This window comes from Canis lupus, chromosome 12 (assembly GCF_011100685.1).
Source record: "Canis lupus familiaris isolate Mischka breed German Shepherd chromosome 12, alternate assembly UU_Cfam_GSD_1.0, whole genome shotgun sequence".
Lineage (NCBI taxonomy): Eukaryota > Metazoa > Chordata > Mammalia > Carnivora > Canidae > Canis > Canis lupus.
Window position 1 is genome coordinate 21603371 of NC_049233.1, and position 27036 is coordinate 21630406.

Sequence of the window (27036 nt, forward strand, 5' to 3'; positions counted from 1 at the left end):
CCTTTTTATATCCGCCAGGCTTTTTGAAGGCAGACTTCCCCATTTTTGAAGGCAGACTTCCCCAGGTTCTCAGGCTTGTAGATTTTTAATGCAGCCTTATATATATATATATTTTAATGAGATAGTGACACAGGATTGCTAGCTTTTTTATTTTGATAAGGAAAACTATCAATGTCTTTTAGTAAAAGACAAAGAGGTTTCAGCCTTCCAGGCAGGATATAATCTCTGATTAATAGAGGACAACAGTCCTTTTAAATAAATAAATTTGGCTTCATGATTAGAAATCCTTTTCACCTTCTCCCCAATTGCCTTGTCTGCCAATTAGGAATACGAGGTCTCTGACTAGAATTTGGTCCCTACTGCTTTATACTCCCCTTTTCTTTTTCCACAGAAGCCAGTGGTTTGACTTCCCCTAAAACCACAATATATGTATCCTCTTGAAGGTGACAGCAAATTCCTAATCGCCAAATCCACCTCTTCCTTATCTATTGGTTGTCACTTGAACCATCCCTTTTGGTAACACTCTGCTCTCTGACTTCTTGGCTCTGCTCCCACAGTTCTCTTCCCTCTGCCTGTTGAGTGCCCCTCTGCCCCATAACAGAAGGTTCTGGCTTGCTTTCTCCTCAGATTGTGCATCCACCCCCACCCCTGTGTGACATGCTTGCCAAGTGATATCTCAGAACCACAGGCTTGTATTTCTGCCTCCTCTTTCTCTCCATATTCATTTCCCCAGGCATCTCTTATTCTAGCCTGTTTGGAGCTGATCAGATCTGACTGTCTAGATCCTCAGTAACTACTTCAAGGTCTTCCTCAGCCCTGAGGCAGATGGACTAGAATTTCAAAGCTCTGCTCTTCTACATATCAGCAGAGTCATCTTGGACAATTTAGTTAATGTTCCAAAGCCTGCTTCAGCATCTGTTAATAGGACTACCAACTCAGTATTTGTTGTAAGGATTAGAGATGATGCATGCAAAGTGCCGTTTGCATATGTGGTACATGTGAGGCCCTAAAGATGGTGGCTCTTCTTATTTGTAGACAGTCATGTGGTATAGCAGGATTGGAGGGGAGTAGTTCTTCTTTTTCAGAGACATACCTGTCCCTTTTCCTGATCTTGAGCCTGTCCTCTGCTTTTTCTCTGAACGCTTGACTTTTCACTTGTGGCTAGCTAAGGTGGCAGTGACAACAACCATTAAGGTAACTAAGTTCAAAAGAGGCTTCTTGAGTCAGGCTGTCAGGTAACAATTTCAAATCCTCATCTAAAGCAGTGGTATTGTGCTATAAAATATAAAGTGTTTGTATGGTTGAAAGGAGGGCTCTGTGTATGTGTACTATGTACACACATGCACTGCTATGGTGGTCAGCTGGAGCATGTCAGCTAGGCACTGGCCAGGGTGAGCCATGGCCCTCATTTTCTTTATTTTATTTAAATTCAATTAATTAACATAGAGTGTAGTATTCATTTCAGAGTTAGAGTTTAGTGATTCATCAGTTGCCTATAACACCCAGTGTTCATTACATCAAGTGCCCTCCTTAATGCTCATCCCCCAGTTACCCCATCCCCCCATTCACCTTCCCTCCAGCAACCCTCAGTTAAGAATCTAGTGATTTGTCTCCTCTGATTTCATCTTATTTTTCCCTCCCTTCCCTCATGATCCTGTTTTGTTTCTTAAATTACAGATGGATGGATAAAGAAGATGCAATAAATATATGCACACATATACATACAATGGAATATTACTCAGCCATCAAAAAAAAACATGGCATTCATTTTCTTACCAGGATTCTTTAGTGTCTGGGAAATTCAGTATCTGAGCAAGACCATTAATCCACTAAATTAATTCTTTTCTCACAGGAGGAGAATTTTGTATTTTTCTCTTGTGTCATCCTCAGTATTTAAGATTGTTAAATATAGCAGGTGTTAATGTTGATAACACCTGCTATATTTTGATAGTATAAATGTTGATAGTTTCCATGAGAGGGAAAACCCAGGTGGACTCACCTGTAGGTCATGTCTTATACATTATAAGTTTTCCCTTTGTAGACTAGAAATACAAATGTAATTAAACTCTGGGGCAGCCCCGGTGGCACAGCGGTTTGGTGCCACCTGCAGCCCAGGGCGTGATCCTGGAGACCCTGGATCAAGTCCCACGTCAGGCTCTCTGTATGATGCCTGCTTCTCCCTCTGCCTGTGTCTCTGCCTCTCTCTGTCTCTATGAATAAATAAATAAAATCTTAAAAAAAAAAAAAAACTCTGATGGGCAGTTGTTCATCTGGAACAAGTCTTGAAGTGGATTATTAAATGTCAGTGCAGAGTTTAGGTAAGGTTAGCAGTCTCTGATGTCCATGTGGATGCTTGTGAATTGCTGGTTCTTGTTAGGGTTGCTTCTGTCCTGGATTTCTCTGCAGGGCAGTTCACAGGGTGGCTTTCTCTGTGATGGTTCCTTTTGTTTATGCTGCATTATTTTTTCTTTGTCTCTGATTTGGTTTAACATTGGTTGATGTGATATTGAGGTACTGTCTTCAGATTCTTGATGATCGATGCAATTACACGATTCTTTGTCTAAGATTGGATATGAATAAGACTTATTTAAAGACTCAGTTCTTTCTCTTTTGACAAAAGTTCTTGATGACATCCCCCCCCCCCAGTCTGAAATTTATGTTGGGGGTGAAAGGAGGGCAAGAAAACACATGCCTCAGACTCTTTAAGCTGATATAAAAAAGTAACCCCTGCTCAAAACCAGTCAGTGCCACTTGAGGAGAATTGCTTTTTCCTCCCTGCTTTTAGTCATCTCCACTTCGGTACTTTACCAAGTTATCCTGTACATTATCTCATTTTACCTCTCAGTAGCCCTGGTTGGTGGATGAGGCAGGTAATCTGAACATCCCCTTTCTGAGGGACCCGAGGCTCAGAGCAGTGGATGTTTACCTTTGTTAAGTGAGTATGCTGGCCCTGGGATCTCTCTTCTGATCCAGGCCCAGTGCGGTGAATAAGGAAGTATTGTTGAACGCCCTCCTGTTAAAGACCTACATTGTGGTAAATGCTGGGGAGCCAGTGGGGGACATTGTAGATCTGATCCCTGAGCTAGTTAGCAGAGGACACATCTATTAGGGAACCGAGGTATTGAGTAAGTGTTTATAGCTAATTGCCGTTGAGCAAAATGCTTACAGGGAGAAGTATGGAGCACTGTGGGAGGCCCAAGAGGCTCAAGTCTACTTGAGGAGATTCAAGGAAGGTTTAATAGAAATTTTGTGACACTATATTGCCTTTTTGTCCGTGGTGCTGGTTAATTCTTTCTCTTACCTAGTAGGAGCTACATTAAGCAAGGCATAATGAAGAAAATTTTAATATTATGTACGTAATCAAATACTGTACTTAGTTTTGGTACTGTAATCATAGCCAAAAGTTGTTCAAGGTTAGACATACCACAGGATTAAATTAATTAGTTAATTAATTTATTTTTAAAAGATTTTATTTATTTATTCATGAGAGAGAGAGAGAGAGAGAGAGAGGCAAAGACACAGGCAGAGGGAGAAGCAGGCTCCACACAGGGATCCCGATGCGGGACTCGATCCCGGGACTCCAGGATCATGCTCTGGGCTGAAGGCAGGCGCTAAACTGCTGAGCCACCCAGGGATCCCCACAGGATTAGATTTAAAGCTGCGTCTTTGTTACTTCAATATTTTTTATTATGTTATCTTGAAAATGGATTATTTGGTTTTGTTTAATCAAAGAATTTGGTAAGCAGAATGTTTGAAACTGTCATATGCTGTCAGACAGGCTGGTACACTTTTCCTCCTGGCTCCCTTCCGTTGAGTTTCTGAAGATTCAGAGGCAGTGCTATCTTTGGCTTTCTGCAAGCCGTGCTCATCGGCGGCTTTTGGCCCTAGGGCAGTCGGGTTGGAGTTTTGCGGTTTCTCTTGACCTCACACATTTTTTTTAGAGACAAGACAAGCTAATGGCGAGGAGCACAGGCTCTGGGGGGACAAGGCCTACGTTCAGAACCTGACCCTTCTGCTTACTGGCCAAGTGTAAACTTGGCCAGGCCCTTACCTCTGCGGTGCCTCCCTTCCTCCTTCGGAGAACCTTCCTGGTTATCGGGAAGACTTACAGGAGTTTGTTTGTGCAAAGTGCTTAGGAGTGTGTGTGACACTTCTAAGTGCTTAGTAAAGGCTCAGCGACTATGGCTGTTTTTCAATCACAAGTTTCATAAAGGGTCCTTAGAGTGCAGCACGCCTGGAACCAGGGAAAGAAACTGCTCCACGCTTGGCGCGAATCCAGTCCTCTGACCTTGCTAGCACCTTGTACTAACGAAGCCAACACAGCCACCTTGCTGTACAGCTAGTCGTGCTGATGCAATAAGTGTAGATGATTGCTTGCAGAGCTCTTGCTCCATTTTCAAAAATAAAATTTCAACTTACTAAATTGTCTCATGATATCCCCAGAAGTGTAAAATGTTATTCTTTGCAATTTTACAGAAAGACAAATTAATAGATGGGGGTAATCATTTGATTTCTTTAAGCATTCCTACTCTTCTTCAACTTCATATATCTAAATGCTGTCAAGATGAATTAGATAATCCTAGAGAATAGCCACAAAAATACCTAAGACTTCTGTTTTGTTTAGCGTTTTATGGTGCCATCAGTGGAGAGAACCTAGTATTCTAACTTATTAACATCAGATAGGTCTTGAACCCAGAAAGAAAAGAGATGCTATTTATATAGAACAAGAAATGCCAGTGAGTAATTGATTTATCCTGAAAGAACTTGTGCAATGTATAGGGCTACTGTCAAAACAGGTTGTCTGTGAGCAGTCCTCCATGAAAGGAAATGCCCTGGAAGTTTGCAAACTCACACATGCTTAGAAGGAACCGGAGATGTCCACCAGTCCAATCTATCTCCATCAAAAGAGGGTCCAAAAATGGCAATAGCTTTTCAGGAAAGGGTGTGGTCCACCATGAGGATTCTGGGCATGTGGGAAGAGAGCCCTCATTCCCCACAGAAGAATGTGGACTAATCCTCTGTATTTGTGGGGGCAGGGAAATGGGGAAGTTAGAATCCCAGCTTGGCGTGTTACAAATGGATGTCCATAAAAGACTATGAGTGCCAGGAAGGGCAGGGGATGTCTTTTTAAAATCACTTTTTAAGTGATAATATCTGTGGTAAAAGCTATATTCTGTCTCAGAAGCCCTGGGGCTAATGGTGCCAGCGTGCCTGGTGGTATTGAAGATATTTTGCACTGACAGAGTTTAGGAGTAATTATCCATTTCCTGTATACAGGCAGTAGTAATGGTCATATTGGTAAACTACAGATTAGCTAGTTTTACTTTTTAAGCACAATTGCATCTCACTAATTTGAAGCAATTCTAATCCAGAAATAATGATGGCTTACTTAGAGTGGGTCCAAATTAAAGGCTGTCTTAAGAAAGTTGTAGGGAAAAGGTTACTTAATTTTATAATCATTCTCAGACATTTTGTAAATTATCAAATTTTATGCTCTTATTCTTAGACATAGAAGAGACAAAGCCAGTTTGAATTAATGAAAAATATGATTAAAAATTTTTGTTTGTTTCGCCTTCTATAGAAGCTCTAACTCAACTGAATGCTGGCAAGTAGAAGTTTTGGGATATATTCCTTAATGAGTAGATAAAAATTTTATTATTTCTAATATTTTTATGTAAATATATGTTTCTTCAGAAGCTAATCATTACTACTTCTCAGATAGTTAAAACAATGGCAAAAGCCCTCTAAATCCTCTCTTCTCTATTAATACTACTCTTCTTCGGATTATTTGGGGTTGAATGAAAACCAGTGGTCCTCTCTACTGATCGCACTCAAATATTAATGAAAGAGGTCAGAGGGCCATTCATGCTACTCTGCTTCATCCTTAGGACAGCCCTAAGCCAGAGGTGATTATCCCCTCTTTATAAAAGAGGAAACTCCTTGTCTACCAAATTAATTGTAAATAGCTCAACCTGACATTTGGTAATCTGTTATCAAGAGATCGCTTCAGCCTTCTCTCCGTTTACTCCCATGTTGATATCCTGAAGTTCATACTGTACTGTCTCTCCTCAGGGCTTACCTTCTCACTGCATTCAGCATGCCATTTGTGCCTGGGTTTCTCCTCTTATTTAGTTGGTCAAAGTGTAAATGTCCTTTGTCTAATTTTCTCTGAACTTGTGCAACACCGAAGGTATGATGTGCTGGCATTAATTTTTTTTAAAAATATGTCTGTTAGTGACCCATTTTACAGATAAGGAAATTAAGGCACAGGCAGGTTAAGTAGTTTGCCTGAGGGCTCAAACCTGCCAACCCCCCCCCCCCCCAACAATGATGCAGATTGCTCTTACAGCTCTTTGGATTTGATAGAAGACAAATTGAATACAGGTAGAGACCATTTAAGAGGATATTCTAGTCATCTAGATGATTGAAGCCTGAACTAAGTTGAAAACAATAGATGTAGACAGAAAAAGATGGCCAGGAACAATAATTAGAGAATATGAGAAGGATTTCAAAATTGAATGTAAGAATTGGTGATGAAGGGTGGTGGTGAAGATTCAAATTAGTTTTTTAAAGAGGTTGATAGTCAACCTAGGTTTCATTGAGAGGTGTTATTTATATATATTTTTTCATATGTTTACTCTCAAACCTCATATTTGTCCTGAGCAAAAAATTTAAGGATCAAAGGGGATTTCAGTTGGGAATAACCTGTAAGCTTTATATTCCCGTTGTCAGAGATCTGGCACTAAGCAGTTTTCTTACTGGTAAAATGAAGATAACACTAACTTGATGGGGATATTTCATGACTCAAATGAGAGAGCACTTGTGCTTGCAGGGGCTTAGTAATGGTAGCTTCTCATCCATTTATTTGTCACCTGTATACTGCTTAAGTTCACTACTGTGTCAGCTGTAGGGAAACTGACCGATGAGACCCACAAGGTCTTTCTTTCCAATGAGCACAGAGTTTTATAAGGGAGATTGACTGTCAACAATTATTAAAACTGTCACAGATCTCACAAAGGTGAAGCCTGAGGATGGAGGAATCCAGCTTCATCTTGGGATCCATAGAAGGTGTCCCTGAGTATGACATTTCAGCTGGGTATTTAAGGCTGAGTAGATGTTTTCTGTCCTTAATTTTTTATGCTAATATTTTTAATAACCTAAAGCAAATTAGTACTCAGGACTCTTCAAACCACACCATTGCCATCCTTGTCTATAGCTTTTTTTTTTTTAAGATTGTATTTATTTATTCATGAGAGACACAGAGAGAGACAGAGACACAGGCAAAGGGAGAAAGAAGCAGGCTCCAAGCAGGGAGCCCTATGTGGGACTCCATCCCAGGACTCCAGGACCACGCCCCAAGCTGAAGGCAGGTGCTTTAACCGCTGAGCCACCCAGGTGTTCCTCTTGTCTATAGCTTCTATTTATACAAGCAAATACATTCTTTTTCTTCCAAGTTCAGAGTGTGCATATGGTGGAAAGAAATGGTCCTGGGAGTCAGGAGACCTGTGTTCTGTTTGCTCATCTGCTGCTTCTCTGTGTATACAAGCAGGTTATCCTAAGGAGGGAATGCCTTCCTTACATAGGACCAGATTTTACACCAGCTCTGTGTGGACTGAGTCCAGCCATGTTATTCTCTGGCTGTTGCTTTTGTTCCTCTCAAATCTCCGGATTGCAGACCAGCCCTGCCCTGACCAGAGTTTCTCATAGCTACTTTTCATAAGTTCCCTTGACAGGCCCATCTTCCCAGGCTTTGGTGATGTTTCTAGTGCTCTGAGGAATATTAAAGATGGGTACCAAATGGATATACCTTTCTTCTTTCTCTTTTCCTTGCTTTTTTTGTTTGTTTGTTTTTTGGGTAGAGCAGCACGTTGCTGTAAAATTTATATTTCTGTGTCTGACTTGATCTTATTTGACACTTGTGAGGCAACTGGCATGATATGTGCACCTCTTTCCTCAATCTTATAAGAACTGCTCACCAAGGGATGCTTGGGTGGCTCAGTGGTTGAGTTCCTTCAGTTCAGGTCATGATCCCCACAAGGAGCCTGCTTCTCTCTCTGCATATGTCTCTGTCTTTCTCTGTGTTTCTCTCATGAATAAATAAATAAAATATTAAAACAAAACAAAACTGCTTACCAGACCTGAAGAAGTGGCAAAAGAGGGACTGTCATGGCATGCACAGGACAACCAGCACCTTTCAGGCCAAAGCAAGCCATGGCATGTTATTGCCTCACTTGCCTGGATAGATAGCCATGCTTGTTCTATAATGGATTTATGTATGTTCATTCATTCTTAAGCACGACCGTGCTGTGATCTCAGTATGGGAAGGTCAGGCACTCAGTGGAATAGGCCTGTAATGATGAGGAAGTTATTTCCTTTCTCTGAGAGTTAGTGTCCATTTTTTTTTTTTTACAACAGAAGTTAAAATAATTTATGTTGAAGTGAAATAAGATAATATATCTAAAAGGGCCTACCAGTGTATTTGTACCTCAGGACCCATAAATGCTTATGTGTTTTAAGAATCCATTCCAGACTCAAGTGTGTGTGTGTGTGTGTGTGTGTGTGTGTGTGTGTGTGTTGCTATTGTATTTATGCAACTAGGATCATTGTGTTTGTTCTTGTCTTACATGACCATGCAAGGCAGAAAATGGTGTAACAAGAATGTTAATTAAATCAAATTTAAATGATTTTGGCTTTTAAGTTTGAACTTAAAGCATTTTAAAAGTAGCTTCTGATTGGTTTGCGTTTGCTAGACCAGGGCATCCATTTTCCCCCTTATTTTCTCCCTTCTTCCTGCCACCCCCAGTTGAGAAATATTCGGTATGTTTTGGCCCAGCTTGCATTTGTAGAACTAGTAGAAGAAACAGAATGAGACCAGGAGAACTTTTTCTATTTTAGGCCTTAATATGTCCTAAATAAATATATCCTTGAAATTAAATGCTATGAAATAAACCTTTAAAGCCCTAAAAGCTGTAACCCCACATTTCCTACCAAGGGAAAGAGGAATATAACAATTTTGGTCATTTCAAAATCACAATATTTAGTGATCAGTAAGCCTAGGGAAAAATATTCAGTCTCATTAGTAATAAAAGAATATAAAAATGTTGCCAGACTGTTTTTACCAATAATATTAGCAGGCTATTCTCTTAAGAGAGAGTGCAGGTTGGGGGGAGGGGCATAGAGAGAAGGAGAATGTTAAGCAGGCTCCATTCCCAGCTTGGAGCCTGATGCTGGGCTTGATCTCATGACTCCGAGATCATGACTTGAGCCAAAACCAAGAATCGGACACTTAACCTTGAGCCACCTAGGTGCCCCAATATTGGCAGTTGTTAAAAGTAAGAAAAAGAAAGGAGGAGAGATGTTGAATTAGGTACCTTGTGATGGCTGATGGGAATATAAATAGGTATAACTTGCCTTCCTCTAAGATAATTTAATAGTATTTATCGAGGACTGTAGAGTGGTTAATGCCTTCAACACAGTAATTACAATTCTGGAAGCTTAGCCTAAGGAAATAATCAGAAATGGATATAAATATAACATCAAGAACTTGGAAACAACCTAAATGTCTAACAATGAGGGATCGATTAAATGAAGTATAAAAATGTATGCAGTGGGTTTTCTGCCATTAAAAATGGTGAACTATTTGGACAAATAAAGGTGGGGAAAAGTTTGTAAAATAATATACAGTGGAAAAAAACCCAAATCAGCATGAATCTAGTATTTTCAAATATAATCTATTTATATATACTGTGTATGTACATGTGTATGATAATGAAAAAAATATATCAGAGTAAAACATTATGTCTAGGTGATGGAAATGTTGGTGGTTTTTATTTTCTTCTTGGCAGTTTTTTGTACCTACCAAAGTGTTACATTTATAATCAGAAGAAGAAAGTCCACAATTTAAAAATGCACACTCTAGAATACTGTGTCCTGATACAACTATGTGAAAATAGTGAGAATTATGAGAATGCCATCAGTGACTTTTTGATAGGATGATGAGACCTAGTGGTAGGTTTTCTTCCCCACTTTTATTGAGAAATAATTGACATTCATCATTATATAAGTTGGAGGTATGCAGTATGATGGTTTGATTTGCATATATCACAAAATGATCACCACAAGAGACTGCTAACATCTCTCATTTCATATAGATACAATAAAAGAAATGAAAAAAATTTTCTCCTGGTGATAAGAACTCATAGGATTTATCCCTCTGCCAATTTTCAAATATACTATAGAGCGATGTTAGCTATAGGCATCATGTTGTATGTTACATCCCTAATACTTACCTGTCTTAAAACTGGAAGTTTATACCTTTGACTACCTTCATCCAATTTTTCCCTGTTTTGTACCCACAAGTCTGACCTCTTCCCATGTGTTGTTTAGGGGTTTGTTTTTAAGATTCCACAGCATATGTTGTTTGTCTCTTTCTGACTTATTTCACTTGGTATAATGCCTTCAGGGTCCATCCATGTGTGTTGGGTTTTTAATATTTTTTTCTTCAATGTGCTTCTACTAAGATATCTTCTATTAGGAAAGCAAATATAAAATAAATGTAGAAAGATACTTTAGAAATCTATGCCACATTTGGACAGAGGTAGTACTTACTAGATAATCTCTTGTGACTGGTCCATCTTGAGGATGGTAAAAACTATAATCAATGGTGGTAAATGATAGATGTTTTCTTTGTTCCTACAGATATTCCTGAAATTCCAGAAAGCATCTCATTCTGTAAAGCACTACAGATAGCTGACTTCAGCGGAAACCCACTGACTAGGTAACCTTTCTGCTTGCTTTTCTGTCTATAGTACTAAGGATATCTTTTTTAAGAACCAAGCCATGAACACAACCTGGTCACCCATCGTGGAGGTACCTAGAGGGATGGCTATCTTTATCTTTATCATGATTGGCCTTCACAGATATTTATTTATAAATTGCACTGTGCAATGAAAGACATACTGTGCTATTGATGGAACATTGAAAGGATATTGGTAGCAAATGAGGGGAGGCACAGTGGAATATATAAAACAGGAATGAGGAGTACATTTCTGAAGCAGTAGGAAGCACTGAAATGGTTCATAAATCCGCTACCAATTATCTTGTCTTATGGGATAAGACTGAGTTCTAAACTCCCAGAGAGCTTACCCTCTAGCTATCCAAGGAAAAGTCCTAATAAGGGATATTTTTTCCACTCCAGTAATGAAACATACTTTTACTATCTCAGATCTCCTCCAACTCTCCCTTTAAAACAAACAAACAAACACTCTACAGGCACCACTATTTCCTTACAGCAATAGCTATGAGGATTTCTTTGGGATTATTCCTCCACATAAAGAAGCCATCTATCACTGTTTTACTACTAGTTCCAATCTTGCTCCTTCTAGTATGACACAGCACACTGCCTGGGGGCATAGCTGAGTGGCACTGTTGTGAGCCTCTTCTGGTGGCTCCTTACTGAGTCATGAGGCCACTCATCACTGGCTTCCAGGTACCTATGTTGCCAGGTTAGCTGAATTGTTGCCCACCTGGCAATGCAGAGACAGTCTTCAGGAAGAGTTCCAGAGGTATATCTAGGCCAGGTGGGTCCATATCTATGATTTCTAGGCTCTGTAAGCAACCTCAGAAGAAATGTACTCTTCCCTTCTGTTCTTTTTTTTTTTTTTTTTTTTTTTTTTTAAGCATGTAGGAAAATTGAGATGAGATTAAAATTTAGGATACATATCACCCATTGCTTGGGTCTTTCTGGGTATGGAGTGCTAGGGAATGTTTATGTAGTATTGTTTTTCCCATATCTGCTATTTTGAAGAAGTAAATATGTTTTATTTTTTTTTTGTAAATATGTTTTATAAAATATTTTTTTATTTTCATCTTTTAAATTTCAGTGACTATGTTACTAATAACATCGTTTTTATGAAAAATAGTAACTCTAGTAAGTTCTAACTCATCACTGCCCTCAAGTCTTGTTTTCTTTCTTAACCATCATCCAGTTATCCCTCTTCTTCAAACCTTTCCGTAGTTCCCTGTTCCTTAAGATAAAGCCCTAGCTCCTCCAGGTGTTATGCAGCCTCCCATGCCCTGTATCTGAACTTGGCCTGTCTTTCCATGTTCATTGCCCTTGGTTGCCTTTGTCAGATGTCATGCCCTGCTGTTATAAAGTGCTCATAGGTCATTTATTTTACTCTCTGCTCTTTCTGCATTCCTGTGTACAGGTGTACATTCAGCTGGGCTTTCTTAAAGTACATACCAAAGGCTTTCTTTGGAAAGCCTTTACTTACTCCCCATATTCCCCCCTGCTAGGCTTCCGATGTTCTATGCATACTTTTCTCATAACCCTTAAAATTTACATTTAAGTTATCACTCTGACCAAGACTTCCCAATTAGACTGAGAAAGTTAACTTACCTTCCTCTGTATTTATCTCCAGCTATACCTTAATTTCTGGAAATGGAGTAAGTACTCCATAAGTGTTTGTTGAACTGAACTAAGCTATTTATCCTTAAGGCAGCTTGTAGGGTTAGGCAGCTGGGAAATACTCATTATGCTGCCCTGGAGGTTTTACGTGTGTGTGTGTTTTGTTTTTTGTTTTTTAGACATTCAATTGCTTAATCTCTTTTTCTACCTCTTCAGTTTTCCTTTTCTAATGCCTGCTGACACATGACTTTAGCATTATCTCAAAACTCTCTGGACCAGAACACACCCACAATGTAAAAAAAACTGTTTCCTCAGTTTTTACCCTGACTTCATATTTGGGAGGTTTCTTACAAGTAAAGCCATTTTGATTTGGCAGGTGCATTCCTTTTAAGAATTAAGATGACTTATCTGTGAGTTGAAAAGACCTGAAAAATTATTGAGTTTGACCTAATTATTTTACGGCTGAAGAAACAAGACTGAGAGGTTAAATGACCTCCTGAGATGATGCAACCTCTGAGCAGTAGCTCAGAATAAAATTCCCTTCTCCCAGCCTGAAGTCTGCACTTTCTCCTCATGCACACCAGTTTGGCTCTTAATGCTATAATAGCTAATAAAAAAAAAAAAAAAAAAAAAAAAAGGAAGTCAGCCATGTAAAAATACATTTTCCATATATTTAAGATCAGTTAGGCTAGTTTTTTTTTTTTTAAGATTTTATTTATTCATGAGATACAGAGAGAGAGAGAGGCAGACACATAGGCAGAGAAAGAAGCAGACTCCATGCAAGGAGCCCAATGTGGGACTCGATCCTGGGACTCCAGGATCATACCATAGGCTGAAGGCAGGTGCTCAACTGCTCAGCCGCCCAGGCATCCCAGTTTAGCTAGTTTTCAAATTATAAAGTGGTATGTACTTTAAGGTGTGAACTCAGGCAACACACAAAGTTGCATCTTTTTGAGTATAAAAAAAAAAAAAATCTTACCTCTGTTACACTATGGAAGAGGTTTCAACTTGGTCGAAACCACTCCTGAGAACGTATTTCAGTGATAATAAAATCCTACCTAAAACTCTCATCTTACAGGCCCTGGGTTTGCTTTTGAAGTTTGAAGTTACCTATATTTTATGTCAAACAGTAACCTAGATTTTGGTTTTTAAAAAAGGAACTTAAAAAAATTAATTAAAAAAAAAAAGGAACTTAGAGGGATGCCTGGGTAGCTCAGTGGCTGAGTGTCTGCCTTTGGCTCAGGGCACGATCCCGGGGTCCTGGGATAGAGTCCCACAAGGGGCTCCCCATAGGGAGCCTGCTTCTATCTCTGTCTGTGTCTCATGAATAAATAAATAATAAATAATTTTTTAAAAGGAATTTGGAAAGAGGAAAAATGAAAGATTCGAGTGGAGACTATCACTAAAGCAAGAACTCTCCACTCCCCCCACCAAAAAAAAAAAAAAAGAGTCATGTGTTCTGTTATCTGTATCAGTAGATTTAGGTATAAAGATCTTTGGCATTTTATTTTATTTTATTTTATTTTATTTTTTTTTTTAATTTTTTTTATTTATTTATGATAGTCACAGAGAGAGAGAGAGAGAGAGAGAGAGAGAGAGAGAGAGAGAGAGAGAGGCAGAGACATAGGCCGAGGGAGAAGCAGGCTCCATGCACCGGGAGCCTGATGTGGGATTCGATCCCGGGTCTCCAGGATCGCGCCCTGGGCCAAAGGCAGGCGCCAAACCTCTGCGCCACCCAGGGATCCCGGCATTTTAGATGCAATTAAATCTTTTTAACTTTAGTTTTCTTTTTCCTTCGGTTACTGAAGGTAACCATAAAAATATTGAAAATGAACTTTCTTTGGAAGTTTTTGAATACTTTTATTTGAAACCTCATTCTTCAGTAGAGTTTAAGGGAAGTATAAAAAATTTCCTTTTATGTAGAATATAGTGAAACATATAATTATCTCAAGTGACTGGCATCTTAAATCAAGTTAAAAGAAAAATATTGAGAAAGTAGCAATTGCTGTCAATTGATCAATTCTAAATAATCCATAGCTTTATCCTGGGTCTTATAATCTACAGAAAAAAATTATTAAGTTTCTGTCCTGTGTTTTATTATAATCTTGTGGGCAAAACTTTCTCTTTGTTTTCTGCTGATCAATAAGGTATTTTAACTCAAAGACACTTGCAACTACAGCAACTATTTGTCTTTTTTTCTTCCATGAGGCACTGGGCAGTGCCACAGCATCTTTTCTCCTTTATTCTGAGAGCTTCCATATCTTTCCTCTGTAATTATTTCTGGATCACCCTGACAAGCATTTATCATGTCTCTCTACTTCTGGGAAACCGAATCTTGGTTTTTTTCCTTATCAATGTCTTCTATCTAGGCAGACAAGACAAACATGCCTTTTATAATGTAATTTTTAAGAGGTTATTTTAATTAGCATATGGGATAAATCATTATATTTATGTCTAGTATACACTGTATGTGTGCTTTTCTTTTTCAGTTAATGACATTTTGTTGTCATTGCTGTTTCAGACTTCCAGAAAGCTTTCCTGAATTACAGAATTTGACATGTCTTTCTGTAAATGACATCTCACTGCAGTCCCTGCCTGAAAATATTGGCAAGTAAGTTTTTATGTGATGAGGTTTGTGTATATCAGAGTGAAAGAGTATTTAGAGTGTCAACTCTAGCCTCCCTCTCTTTTACAGCTCTTATTTTTCTACTCAGAAAGCCTTTTATCCAATCTTGAACCTCACCCTCAAGAAAGATCTTAGCTGGACTCCAGTATTTTTTGCTTTCAGTTGCCCCTACATTTTAATGGTGAAAAAGGATAATGCTACTTGTTATAAGTAAAAAACCTAATTTGTTTGGATGTGTTCTTTAGACCTATGGATTCCAAAGTAGTTAACTTAAGCAAAGTAGCCCTGGTCATACATACTGTTAGAAACTAGCATTCTCAGTGATTTTATTGAAAACTTGGAGTAAGTACCCCTGGACAACCATGGTGTCTGCCAGTATGTGTGTATCACAGACCTGAGAAGAGTGGGTGGGAATGGTGTGTCTGGAGAGCAGGTGTGGAATTGGGAGACAGATGGGGTGAGATGGGCACATTTCCACGTTCCTGGCTTAGAGGTCGGGGAGGATGGCCATGGCAAGAAATAAAAATGCTCTCTTACTCATTCCCTCATATGAATTAATTGAATTATCTTAGCAGATCTTTTCCATACCTCCAGAACATACAGTGGGTTAAGTCAGGCTGATGGCTCGTAAAAGCAAAAGCCCAACATGGTCGGCCAATGCTAGTGGACCGGTGTGCTCTAGTATCATAAAAGATTTCCCTTGCTTTTACCTGTCCTGCCTGAGTTCTAAGACAAAACAGAAACTTCATTTTTTGAGAACTGCAGTGTATCTGACACATGTCTGTTCCACAGAGGGTCTCTTTCCAGAGGTCTGTGGAAGTAGACTATTTTTCGCACACAACTTTTCCCCCTCCTCTGCAGGCGGAAGACAACCGGCTGACCCATTTCAGCCGGCAAGTTCATGCTTTTCTGAGATGCAAGCTGTTTAAACATTTTGCCAGTAGACTTGCTGATACATATTTGTGTCCTTAGTGTCTCAGGAGGGGAAGGAGACAGGAAGCCCCCAGTACACCCTGAGTTTCTGGTATCTACTGCAGAAGGAACAATAATGTCTTACTGTGGATTTCATGACGTACCACCTTTGCCGTGTCAGGATTCATATATTTCTAATGAATATAATAGCCATTTGAATACCTAAACTGACCCCCCTTTCTCCTCTTCCTTCTCAGGAGTCTCTGGAATCTAACTCCCTTGATACCCTCCTTCCCGTTCTTTCTCAGCCTACCACTGCCCATGTGTTCACCCTTTCTATCCCCTGATTCATGTGTTTTTTTTTTTAAGCCGAATACTTTGAGAGAAAGTATATTCTTATTAAACAAAAGTGCTCCTCTCACTCCCCACTGCATTGTTTTAACGGAAAATGTTACTTAATAATCATTTTAGAATAAATTACCTATCTTTTATTCCATTTTTTTCTGTTAGTACCTGTAACTGTTTTTGTCAATGTTTAGGATTTCTTGTGTATCTGCATATTCTGTCAGTAATAAGGGTAGTGTTCTGTTTTGTTTTGATTTTAGACTGAATCATCTTGTGTTACTATTATAGCCTTACGTATAATGATTGCTTCCAAAATAAACTGTCACTCTGAACTTGAACCCTGTGGTGTATCATCACCCAGGAAATAAGAATATGGGGCAGATAAGTGAATCAACTGATTCCTATTAGGTCCATTTATGAAAATAAATGGGAAATAGGGAGTTTTCTGTTCTGATTATTATTTTTTTAACCAAAACAAAAGACTCTGATTTCCTCTGATTTCTGCCTGTTGAATTCAAGATTTATGCACACTAAAGTAACGAGTTTTCACTTAGTAGAAAGAAACAAAAAACAGACTCTTTGAGAGTATGGGGCACCTGTAGTTTCCTAGACCATGCTGGAAAGACCATTGAAATAGTTAAAATGGTGATGAATTGTTGAGGAAATAGCATATATACATAAGTATACTACATTTTAAGCAAGTCATTATTTGAAACTTATGAACTTTCCTAATGAAAACAATTTTTCGCTTTCCCAGAGGATTCCCAAATGGTTTCTTTAGAGCACCAAACCACATATTTAGTAACCAAACAACTACTCAGAGATAGTATGGTTTTGTAAATAGAGCACAAACATTTGATATTCCAAAAACATTTGAAAAGAACACAAAATGGCTATCTGAATGATCCTACTTACTATTATCTTTGTTGATTCTCAAGTGGGAGTTGTTGTAGAAATTAACTCTGCTTATTTGGTCAAATGACTCAGCCACCTCAGGGTCTGCCTTTTGAAAATGGGACCTCAATTTCTCTTTTTGGCACCTAGCACAGTACTTGGCATCAACTAGGAAAGCTATGGATTCATCAAAGACATGAGCCCCCTCATGATGGGCAGAAGTGTCCAGCCTAGAGGAGAGAGTGAAGCCTTATCTAAGGCAAGCCAACTGCAGTGCCTCAAAGCTGGGACCACCAGTGGGCATCTGTCCCATAGTGTGTTTGGTTTGTCGATGGTCAGGTAATTGGAAGAGTTTGATGGCTGGTGGTGAAGTTGGAACCGGAGCATGACTCTTCTGGTTCCAGTCCCATATTTCCATTACTCCACACACTGCCACTGAGTTTTCACTTGCTACTTGCCTTTTGTCACTGAAAACCCAGCTTTGCAAAGATTTGATGTCCTTGAAGGAATGTCATGCTGTCTGGTGTGGAAACCTAACGATCCGAGCTTGCAGTTCACATGGTATCTAACAGATGTTGAGGACTGCTGTGTCTCTGTCAAGTGTAGAGTATTCTATGGTGCTCCTGTGAGTTGACTGCTGCTTCCCTGGGTGGCTCAATGCACAATAGCCATAAACAGTTGTCCCCCTGAATCCCTGAGGGCACTATTATGAATATTGGGGAAGTTCAGGGCTTCAGCCACTGGTGTGTGGGAGGAAGCCAGCATCACACAGGTGGTCATGCAAAGCACTTCAGTTCATACCCTACACTACATGGCTACACGCCAGGTACCATCAGTATGGTTACTTTAATAAAGTGAGTCTCTCAAATAGAATCCTCATAATACTTTTCAACGCGATGAGGAATAATCATGAAAGTCTTTTGAACCACGGAGGAGTATACTGGTTACCTCATGCAAAATCACACATTTTTCTCTTACAGAAAAGTTAGAATGTCCCAGATTTGCTCACCCTTTTCTGTGATGGCACATCAGCACATACCTTGGCCTTCAAAGTAAAGGTGATATTTAACAATGAGTGAGAAACTAACTCACCTTCAGTAGATTTTGTTTTTAGAACCCTTTTGTTAAAAATACAAAAACATAGCAACTTCTGATGAGTCTTCATAAAGAAGTGATTGATGTCAAGGAAGGTGGTGATTTATCAACAGAATTTCAACAAAGACCTTACCATAAGCAGAGGAAAATTCTCCTTCCTTCCTTCCTTCCTTCCTTCCTTCCTTCCTTCCTTCCTTCCTTCCTTCCTTCCTTCCTTCCTTCCTTCCTTCCTTCCTTCACTAATTTATAGCAGCAAAGAGGAATTTATTGTATAGATATAGGGTGTTTCACAGAGCCCAAAGGCAGAAATGCATCTGGGTCTCAGGAAGGAACTGGAATCAGAAGGTGGAAAGCTGTCAGTAAGTGTCTTCCATCTCTCATGGTGGCTTTTCTCTGTAATTCTCCTTTGCTCTCCTCCTCCTCCTCCTCCTCCTCCTCCTCCTCCTTTTTTTTTTTTTTTTTTTTTTGCATATTTTTTTAGTGGAGTGCAATTTGCCAACATATAGTATAACTTCTTAAAAACTAGTATGACAATTTAATAAATACAACTGAGAATATAGTTCTTGAATCAGTGCAACTGAATATAGTTCTTGAATCAGTGCAACTTGTGAAGAACTTTTTTCACCTATTATACCAGTATTAAAACAATTTAGAATCAGTTGTTTTGTCCCCAAATGTAAAACAAAGGATTTGCTACATAATACAGTGCTCTTACTATTGAGAGCCCAGAAAATTTTTGTATTTTTAACAAAATATTTTTAAGTGCTTTACATTTTCTTAAAAATATTAAAAAGTACGTCTACGGGGACGCCTGGGTGGCTCAGCAGTTGAGCGTCTGCCTTTGGCTCAGGGTGTGATCCCAGATCCTGGCATCAAGTCCCACATCAGGCTCCCTGTGAGGAGGTTGCTTCTCTCTCTGTCTTTGTCTTTGTTTCTCATGGATAAATAAATAAAATCTTAAAAAAATAATTAAAAAGTACAATATATCTGTGTATTTTAAAAACAAATCTCTAAAAAGTAAAATACATCTGTGTATTTTAAAAATAAATGTGACAATTACAAAGATATACTCTTAAGTGTGTTAGGACTACCAGTCTAGAAGAGAATGTTTGGTAGTCAGTTAAGCTGACCAGTGGTTCTTAAATTCTGCTTTTTCAGGTCCCTAGGGGTTCCAGTGAAGACTGGAGAGTGAGAAACAGTGCTCCATTGGGTGGTCTCTGCTGATCCTTGTTTGTGCCAGCACAGATCTATTATTAGCTTTTTAATTTTTTTGTATTGATGTTGCATATAATATTTGCTTTTAAAAAAGTCTGCAGCAAAAAAAAAAAAGTCTGCAACAAATAATTTTCAAGTTAAGTTTGGAGACCACTATTTCAGATGCTCAGTAATACTATATTGTACACACTGTGGAGGTTTTACCATGACGTAGACCCACCAACTCTACTCAAACTGAATGCAAAGCTTCAAAGCCTTTCGTGACAGTGAACTTTAAAATTTTTTTTGTCTCCTGTCTTTACCAACTGACCAAGGTTTGACCTCACTAAATGATTGAAATTCTACCTCTTTTGTCAAGCCTTCTCCAATGACGAGAAGAAGTGAAGTAGATCCTCAACGCACAGGTTCCCTGACCGACATTTTACTGCCCACACAATAAGTGCATTAGTCCTTTATCTGTACACAGAAGTTTAGTTGTTCAGTGTTCAAGTGTTTGTACCTCCCAATTTATACCCCAAAAGTGGGAGAGTCTTTGGTTGTTAAACTCTCTTCATGTCTGTACCAACCCTGGTGTTGCCCTGGCCTATAGAATGAGTATGTGTGACCAGGAACAGAGTGTTATCTCCTTCATTCTGCTGGCTTCCAATATGACACTGTAGGCAAACCCAGTAAAGCTTTGTGAGGGCCACATTGGCCTATTCCTATACAGTCACTTTTCTGGCTTAATGCTATATGATTAATTAAAGAAACAACAGTGGAAACAAAAAACAAAACCTATTTCCATTACTCTGAAACCTTCTAATGAAGACTAATTATTGTCCATTAATATTGCTTAATTTCCCTGGTAAAGGACCCATTAGGGAAAGATTTAAATATGTATTTTTAGGGGGAAAAAACCTCACCAGAAGAACTGATAAGCTTCTTCCTTTTAAGATTTTTTGTGTGTATGTATGTATATGTTTAGAGCAGAAGCAGTGGGGGTGGGGTGGAAGGATGGGGTTGGGGGAGACAGAGAGAGAGAGAGAGAGGATATATTGAGCAGACTCTACACTGAGCATAGAACCCCTGGATGCAGGGCTTGATCTCAGGGCCCTGAGATCGTGTCCTGAGCCACAATCAAGAGTCAGACACTTATCCAACTGAGCCACCCAGGTGCCTCAAGCTTCTTCCTTTGAATGTCAGTTCTGACATTTATCACATTTCCTTTTCTGCTCTTGTTGTCAGAAAGCTCATAGCTAATTCTGATGATCATTGAGATAGAGCAGTTGTATTAATATCCATGTGCTAAAGAAAACTAAGGAATTGGAGGAGCCATGTTGCTGACACTTACAAGTGGATGGGTACTTTGTTAGGCACATACACTGTGGTCTGTATAGCATGCCTACTCATGGTCATTGTTAACCATCCTGAGTTTCATTACCTTTGTCTGTGAAATGGGGATAAGTAGTCTGCCCAGGTTTGTGTTGCTGGTGGGTGGAAGATCTGGGATTGGAACTTCATTTCTTCCACAAAGAAGCTGCATTTTCTATTTCATGAAAATTTTTTACATGTTTGTACTTGATAAAGATATCTTATATCTCTTTTAGAAAATGTTGGGGCAAAATTAAGTAAATGACTTTACATATCACTGAAGTTGCCAGTTAGTATAGAAGTGCAGCAACTGAGGAGGGAAGTATTCAGTAGGGTCTTTGTAAAGTTCCCAGTCTTGGGTATGCTTTAAGAACACTGGTTGAATAAGATTGACTTTTCAGATACACCCTTGAAAACAGTGCTTAGGGCAGCCCCGGTGGCCCAGCGGTTTAGTGTCCGCCTTTGGCCCAGGGCGTGCTCCTGGAGACCCAGGATCGAGTCCCACATCAGGCTCCCTGCATGGAGCCTGCTTCTCCCTCTGCCTGTGTCTCTGCCTCTCTCTCTCTCTCTCTCTCTCTCTCTCTGCCTCTTATGAATAAATAAAGTCTTAAAAAAAAAAAAAGAAAAGAAAACAGTGCTTAGTGAATGATGACTTTTTGCTTTACTCTCACTAATACCTCTTGGACGATTCTACTGGTAAAACCAGGAGAGATACTTTTGTTTTAAGGCGTTTTTAAATGTTGGTACAAAGTGTGAATGAATTTATCTTTCAAAAAGCATGCTATGAAAAAAATTTTTTTAAAGATTTATTTATTTATTCATGAGAGAGAGAGAGAGAGACAGAGAGAGAGAGGCAGAGACACAAGAGGAGGGAGAAGCAGACTCCATGCCGGGAGCAACGTGGGACTCGATCCCTGGACTCCAGGATTGCGCCCTGGGCCAAAGGCAGGCGCTAAACCTCTGAGCCACCCAGGGATCCCCGAAAAAATATTTTTCTTGATATCAGTTGTATCAATTTTTACTCAAGTAATCCCACACTGAAATTTTTACTTTTCAAAAATGGGTTAGCTTGCAGACAAACATGATCCTGTATCTGGAGAATCCTAAGGAATCCACAAAAAGCTATTAAAGCTGATAAATGAATTCAGCAAGCTTGCAGGATACAAGATTAGTATGTAAAAATCAGTTTTATTTCTATATACTAGCACTAAACAAACCAGAAATGAAATTAAGAAAACAATTCCCTTTATTAAGCACCAAGAAGAATGAAATATGTAGGAATACATTTAACAGAAGAAATGTAAGACACACAAACTGCAAAATACAAAACATTGTTGAAAGAAGGTAAACATGACCTAAATACAGGGAAAGACATCCTGTATTTATGGATTAGAAGACTTAGTATGGTTATTATAGCAATACTCCCCAAATTAATCTTTTGATTCAACTCAATCTCCATCAAAATTCTAGCTGGCTTTTTTTTTTTTTTTTTTCCCCAGAAATTGACTTTTTTTTTTTTTTTTAAGATTTATTTATTCATGATAGAGAGGCAGAGACACAGGCAGAGGGAGAAGCAGGCTCTATGCTGGGAGCCCGACACGGGACTCAATCCCGGGACTCCAGGACCGCGCCCTGGGCCAAAGGCACGCACTAAACCGCTGAACCACCCAGGGATCCCAAGAAATTGACATGTTGATCCTAAAATTCAAATGGAGATATAAGAGATCCAGAACAGCCAAAATAGTCTTTAAAGAAGACATACAAAGTTGAATGATTCACATTTCCTGGTTTTAAAACTTAACTAGCAAGGTTCACTGATCAAGATGTGTGATACTGGCATAATGCTAGACACACAGTTCATTGGAATAGAATTGGAAATTCAGAAATAAACCCTTGCATTTATAATTAACTGGTTTTGACAGAAGTGCCAATACAGTTCCGTGAGGAAGAATAGTCTTTTCAACAGAGGCTGTTGGAACAGCTGACCATCCCATATGCGAAAGAATGAAGTCCCACCCCTACTTCACACCACATGCAAAATGTAACTGTAAATGGAGCAGAGACCTAAATGTGAGAGCTAAAACTTTTATAAGAAAATAGGGGTAAATCTTCATGACATTGGATTAGGCAGTGGTTTCTTAGACGTGACAACAAAAGCCCACACAATAAAATAAAAAATGGATAAATTTGGATTTCATCAAAATGAAAGACTTTTGTGCGTCAAAATACACTATCAAATTGAAAAGAAAACATACAGGTGGAAGAAAATATTGGCAAATTATTTACCTGATAAGAGTCTTGTATCCAGAATATATAATGAACTCTAAACTCAACAATGGAAGACAACCCAATAAAAAATAAAAATGGGCAAAGGATTTGAATAGAGATTTGTCCAAAAAAAGGTATACAAATGACCAGTAATCTCATGAAAAGACACTCAACATCATTTTAGTTATTGGATAAATGCAAATTAAACCATGGTGAAATACCACTTTAGACCCACTAACTCTAGTAATAAAAAAACCCACAATAACAGATGTTGATGAAATGCGTAGAAACTGAAACTCTCATACATTGCTGGTGGGAATGTCAAATGATGCATGTCCCTCACTGGAGGGAGAGGGTCCTTCCTCAAAAAGTTGAACATAATTACCACATAACCCAGCAATTCCACTCCTTGTTATACATACCCAAGAGAATTAAAAACGTGCCGACACAAATACTTGTGTGTGAATGTACCTAGCTGCTCTTATTCATAATAGCCAAAAGGGGGAAACAACTCAAATTTCCATCAGTAATGAACTAATAAACAAAATGTGGTATATTCATCTAATGAAATATTTAGCCAAAAAAGTATTGGAGTACTGATACATGCTCTGACAGGATGAACCTTAAAACCATGTTAAGTAAAAGAAGCCAGATAGAAAAGGCCAATATTGTATGATTCCATTCAATTGAAATATCCAGTATGGGCAAATGCTGGAGACAGAAATTAGTGGTTGCCAGAGCCTGGGATGAGGGTTGGGCAGGGGAGGGGATAGCAGGGCCAGGATAAGGAATAACTTCTGATGGGTGTGAAGTTTCTTTTTTGGTTGATGACAGTTTTCTAGAATTAGGTAGTAGTGATGGATCCTTAGGCCAACTTGAACCTGGTATTGGTGAAGGATGAGACTGTACCTGGGAGACTGACCTATTTTATTCTTTCAGGAAATAGACTCTGATGTAGCCTTATGAGTAACATGCTGAGGTCGTTTTGACTCAGTTACTCAGATATGGTGTCCAGGCAGGTATACATAGCCAGAGCCTCCAAGACCATCAGGTAATGAGGAGTGGGAGTGAGGTTGAGAGGTCCCACAAGACCCCAGTGGGAACTCATAATAAATTTTGAGAATCTGGGAAGCCTCTGTTTCTATCTGGGGGCATTTGTCTTTACTTTGTCTGTTTGCATGAGATTTCTTATCCTTGGCCTCTGAAAAAACATACTGTCAAAAAAAAAAAAAGTAAGTCTAAGTATATCGAAATATCTCTACTCTTTAAATTTCTCCTCAAATAATAGCATTCTTACAGGAGAAGGTTATATATATACACATGAATATATATATATGTGTGTATATATATATACACACATATACATATACATATAACAACTATATATATATTGGACGGGCATAGTACCCAAAACATAGCTGTCAGTCACAAAGTAGTCATTATCAGTAAATACTTAATTATACAGTTCGCTAATAGCAGTAGAGCAAGTAGATAGGCCCTAGGTTCCCTGGCAGATTGAAGTAGAGCATGCAGGTCTGATTTTGTGTGTGCTACCTGTGGGAATGGTAACTTTAATTTGAGTGGGCTTGAAGTGAGTGGACCACGTGACCCTTGCTAATAAGGCCTAGCACTAGGCTGCATACCTATATTGCATTAGTGTATGCTGCCTGTGAGGAATAAATCTTCTTTTTGAAAACCATTATCATACTGCTCTTTTTTGAGGCTTAGGAATCTCTATAAAATATTAGTTTCAAAAACAAAGATTTTTTTAGGAGTTTCTACTGCAAAGCCACCATATAAGGAAATTTGTTACCAGAGATTTCTTAAATGCTAATTGGGTTTTAAAAAGCAGAAAATTTTTTGAATATATAAGCAACGCTCCCTGTTCCTAATAATGTTTTCTCCAGTCAAATAATATTGCTATAAATGTTTATAGATTGTATATTTTATTTTTTATTTTTTTTTATTTTTTTTTGTTTTTTTTTTTGTTTTTGTTTTTTTTTAGATTGTATATTTTAATGGTCTTATAGTGTACTGCCATTTGTTGGCCTGTTCTACCTCAATGTAATTTATTCTTTACTTTCTTAATGATTTTGGGCACCAAATGGAAAAAAAAAAATCCAAGTGGATTAAAAGGGGATTTTTAAAGTATAGTAGAGAACAGATGTAAATTTTTTTAAAGTAACCACTCATCCAATCCCTGAAATAGAATCCTAAAAATACAGTTGGCCTACATTCTGACTTACATTATAATTTTTGTCCCTGCTATCGTGAACTGTGTAAAACATTAAGCATGAGTGCGTTGAGACGAAATGCTTCAACATACTCTTTTTCTGTAAGAAGTCATTAAGTTGTTTGTTGTTACTGTTTTATTTTCCCCCATTTGGTGGTAGAAATGGTAGGAGGGAGTTACAGGAAGAATAGAAAATAATGCTTTTTGGAGGAGGGGGATAAAGTCACTCTAACAGTATTACACAGAAATTTAATTTGCCAGAGACTAAAATTGAAGGGTAAAAAAATCTGTTAGTGAGGGGAATGGTTTAAAAAATTAAGGTGTATATAGAAGTGAGAGACTATGCAATTATTAAAAAAAAAAGTACCGATACGTACAAATAAGAAATGTGACCAAAATCTGCATGAGCAGAGCCAAGTGCTAGATGTATGTGGGATAACTTGCATGTGAAAAAGGGGGTGGGCACTTGCCTGCCTTTGCATAAAAGAAAACTCTGGATGAATACATAAGTAAATAACAAAAAAGGTGGTTTTCAGTGAGAAGGGTCTCAGTGCTGGGAAACTGATAGATGTTCACAAAGCTGACTTAAGAGTGAAGGAAGGACAGGGGCACCTGGGTGGCACAGCCCAGTAAATCTGACTCTTTGTTTCGGCTCAGGTTGTGATCTCAGGGTCTTGATCTCAGGCTCTGCACTCAGCATGGCACCTGCTTAAGATTCTTTTTTCCCTCTCCCTCTGCCCCCTCTCAAATAAATAAATATTTTTTTAAATGCAGAATCTAGGGATAAAAATGCAGATTTTCTAGTAAATCCTGGCTTTGTCCCTTATTGTTTGTGTGAGACCTTGTTCAGTTTCCTTCTCTGGGCCTTTGTTTTCTCATCCACAAAGTTAATTCTTATAAAGCACTTATAATACTATCCATCATGTAGTAAGCTGCTGTCACCATTATTAGTAATAGAAATGTTAAAAACCAGTAATTCTCATATTGCATCTCAAGTGTCTCCTTTTCTCACATTTGTAGAACTACTAGAAATACCTGATGCTTTTCTTTTGTCTGTATACTATCATGTTTTAACTGAAGTGGCTGATAAAGGTATGTGGAGTTGGAGTCTCCTTGTTTCTCTTGGCCTAGTGATTAAGAGCCTGGTCTTGGACATGAACAGAACTGAGTCTGACTCCGCACCACATCAGCATTTGCCAGCATGTTTTTATATTAAGTGCTCTTAAGAGAAGCAGGGATGTTTGTGCTGCACTGAATAGGTTCCCTTGATGGCAAAGGCGCCATCCCAAAGTCTGGACTGAAGATGCATGCTGTATTCTGAAAGACTAAGAATGGAGATCATTCATTTGTTCATGTATCCATTCAGTTTTGTATTAACTTCTCTGGTCTAAATCTTCCTTCAGGCAGATATCATTTTACGTCAGCTGTTATTAGAGCAGTCTGGAGAACCACCTTTTGGGTGGTGATTCTGTACTTGCTCTGGAACTGTGCAACTTTTATCTTTCTAAAAGTTGGCCATGCCAGCCACTCACCAACTGTGGGTCCTGCACTTCAAGGAGTCCTCTGTAGTGGGGGATGACTCCTGTGATTAATAGCATCCTGTAGCAATCTTTCAGAACACCCAGACTCAGGGCATGCCCCCTTGCAAGGTAACTGGCTGCACAGGGATAGGGGTTGTCTGAAGGAAAT

At 38.8% G+C, this 27036-nt stretch overlaps 1 protein-coding gene across 4 annotated transcripts in view; it reads left to right on the forward strand.

The window, feature by feature from the left end:
* Positions 1–27036, forward strand: part of LRRC1 (leucine rich repeat containing 1) — a 129737-nt gene that overhangs the window by 70155 nt on the left and 32546 nt on the right. For all 4 annotated transcript variants that reach the window (XM_038554330.1, XM_038554333.1, XM_038554332.1 and 1 more), the window contains exons 3-4: positions 10699–10777; positions 14931–15020. In XM_038554330.1, coding sequence (XP_038410258.1) covers positions 10699–10777; positions 14931–15020 — 169 coding nt within the window. The remainder of the gene's footprint in view (positions 1–10698; positions 10778–14930; positions 15021–27036) is intronic.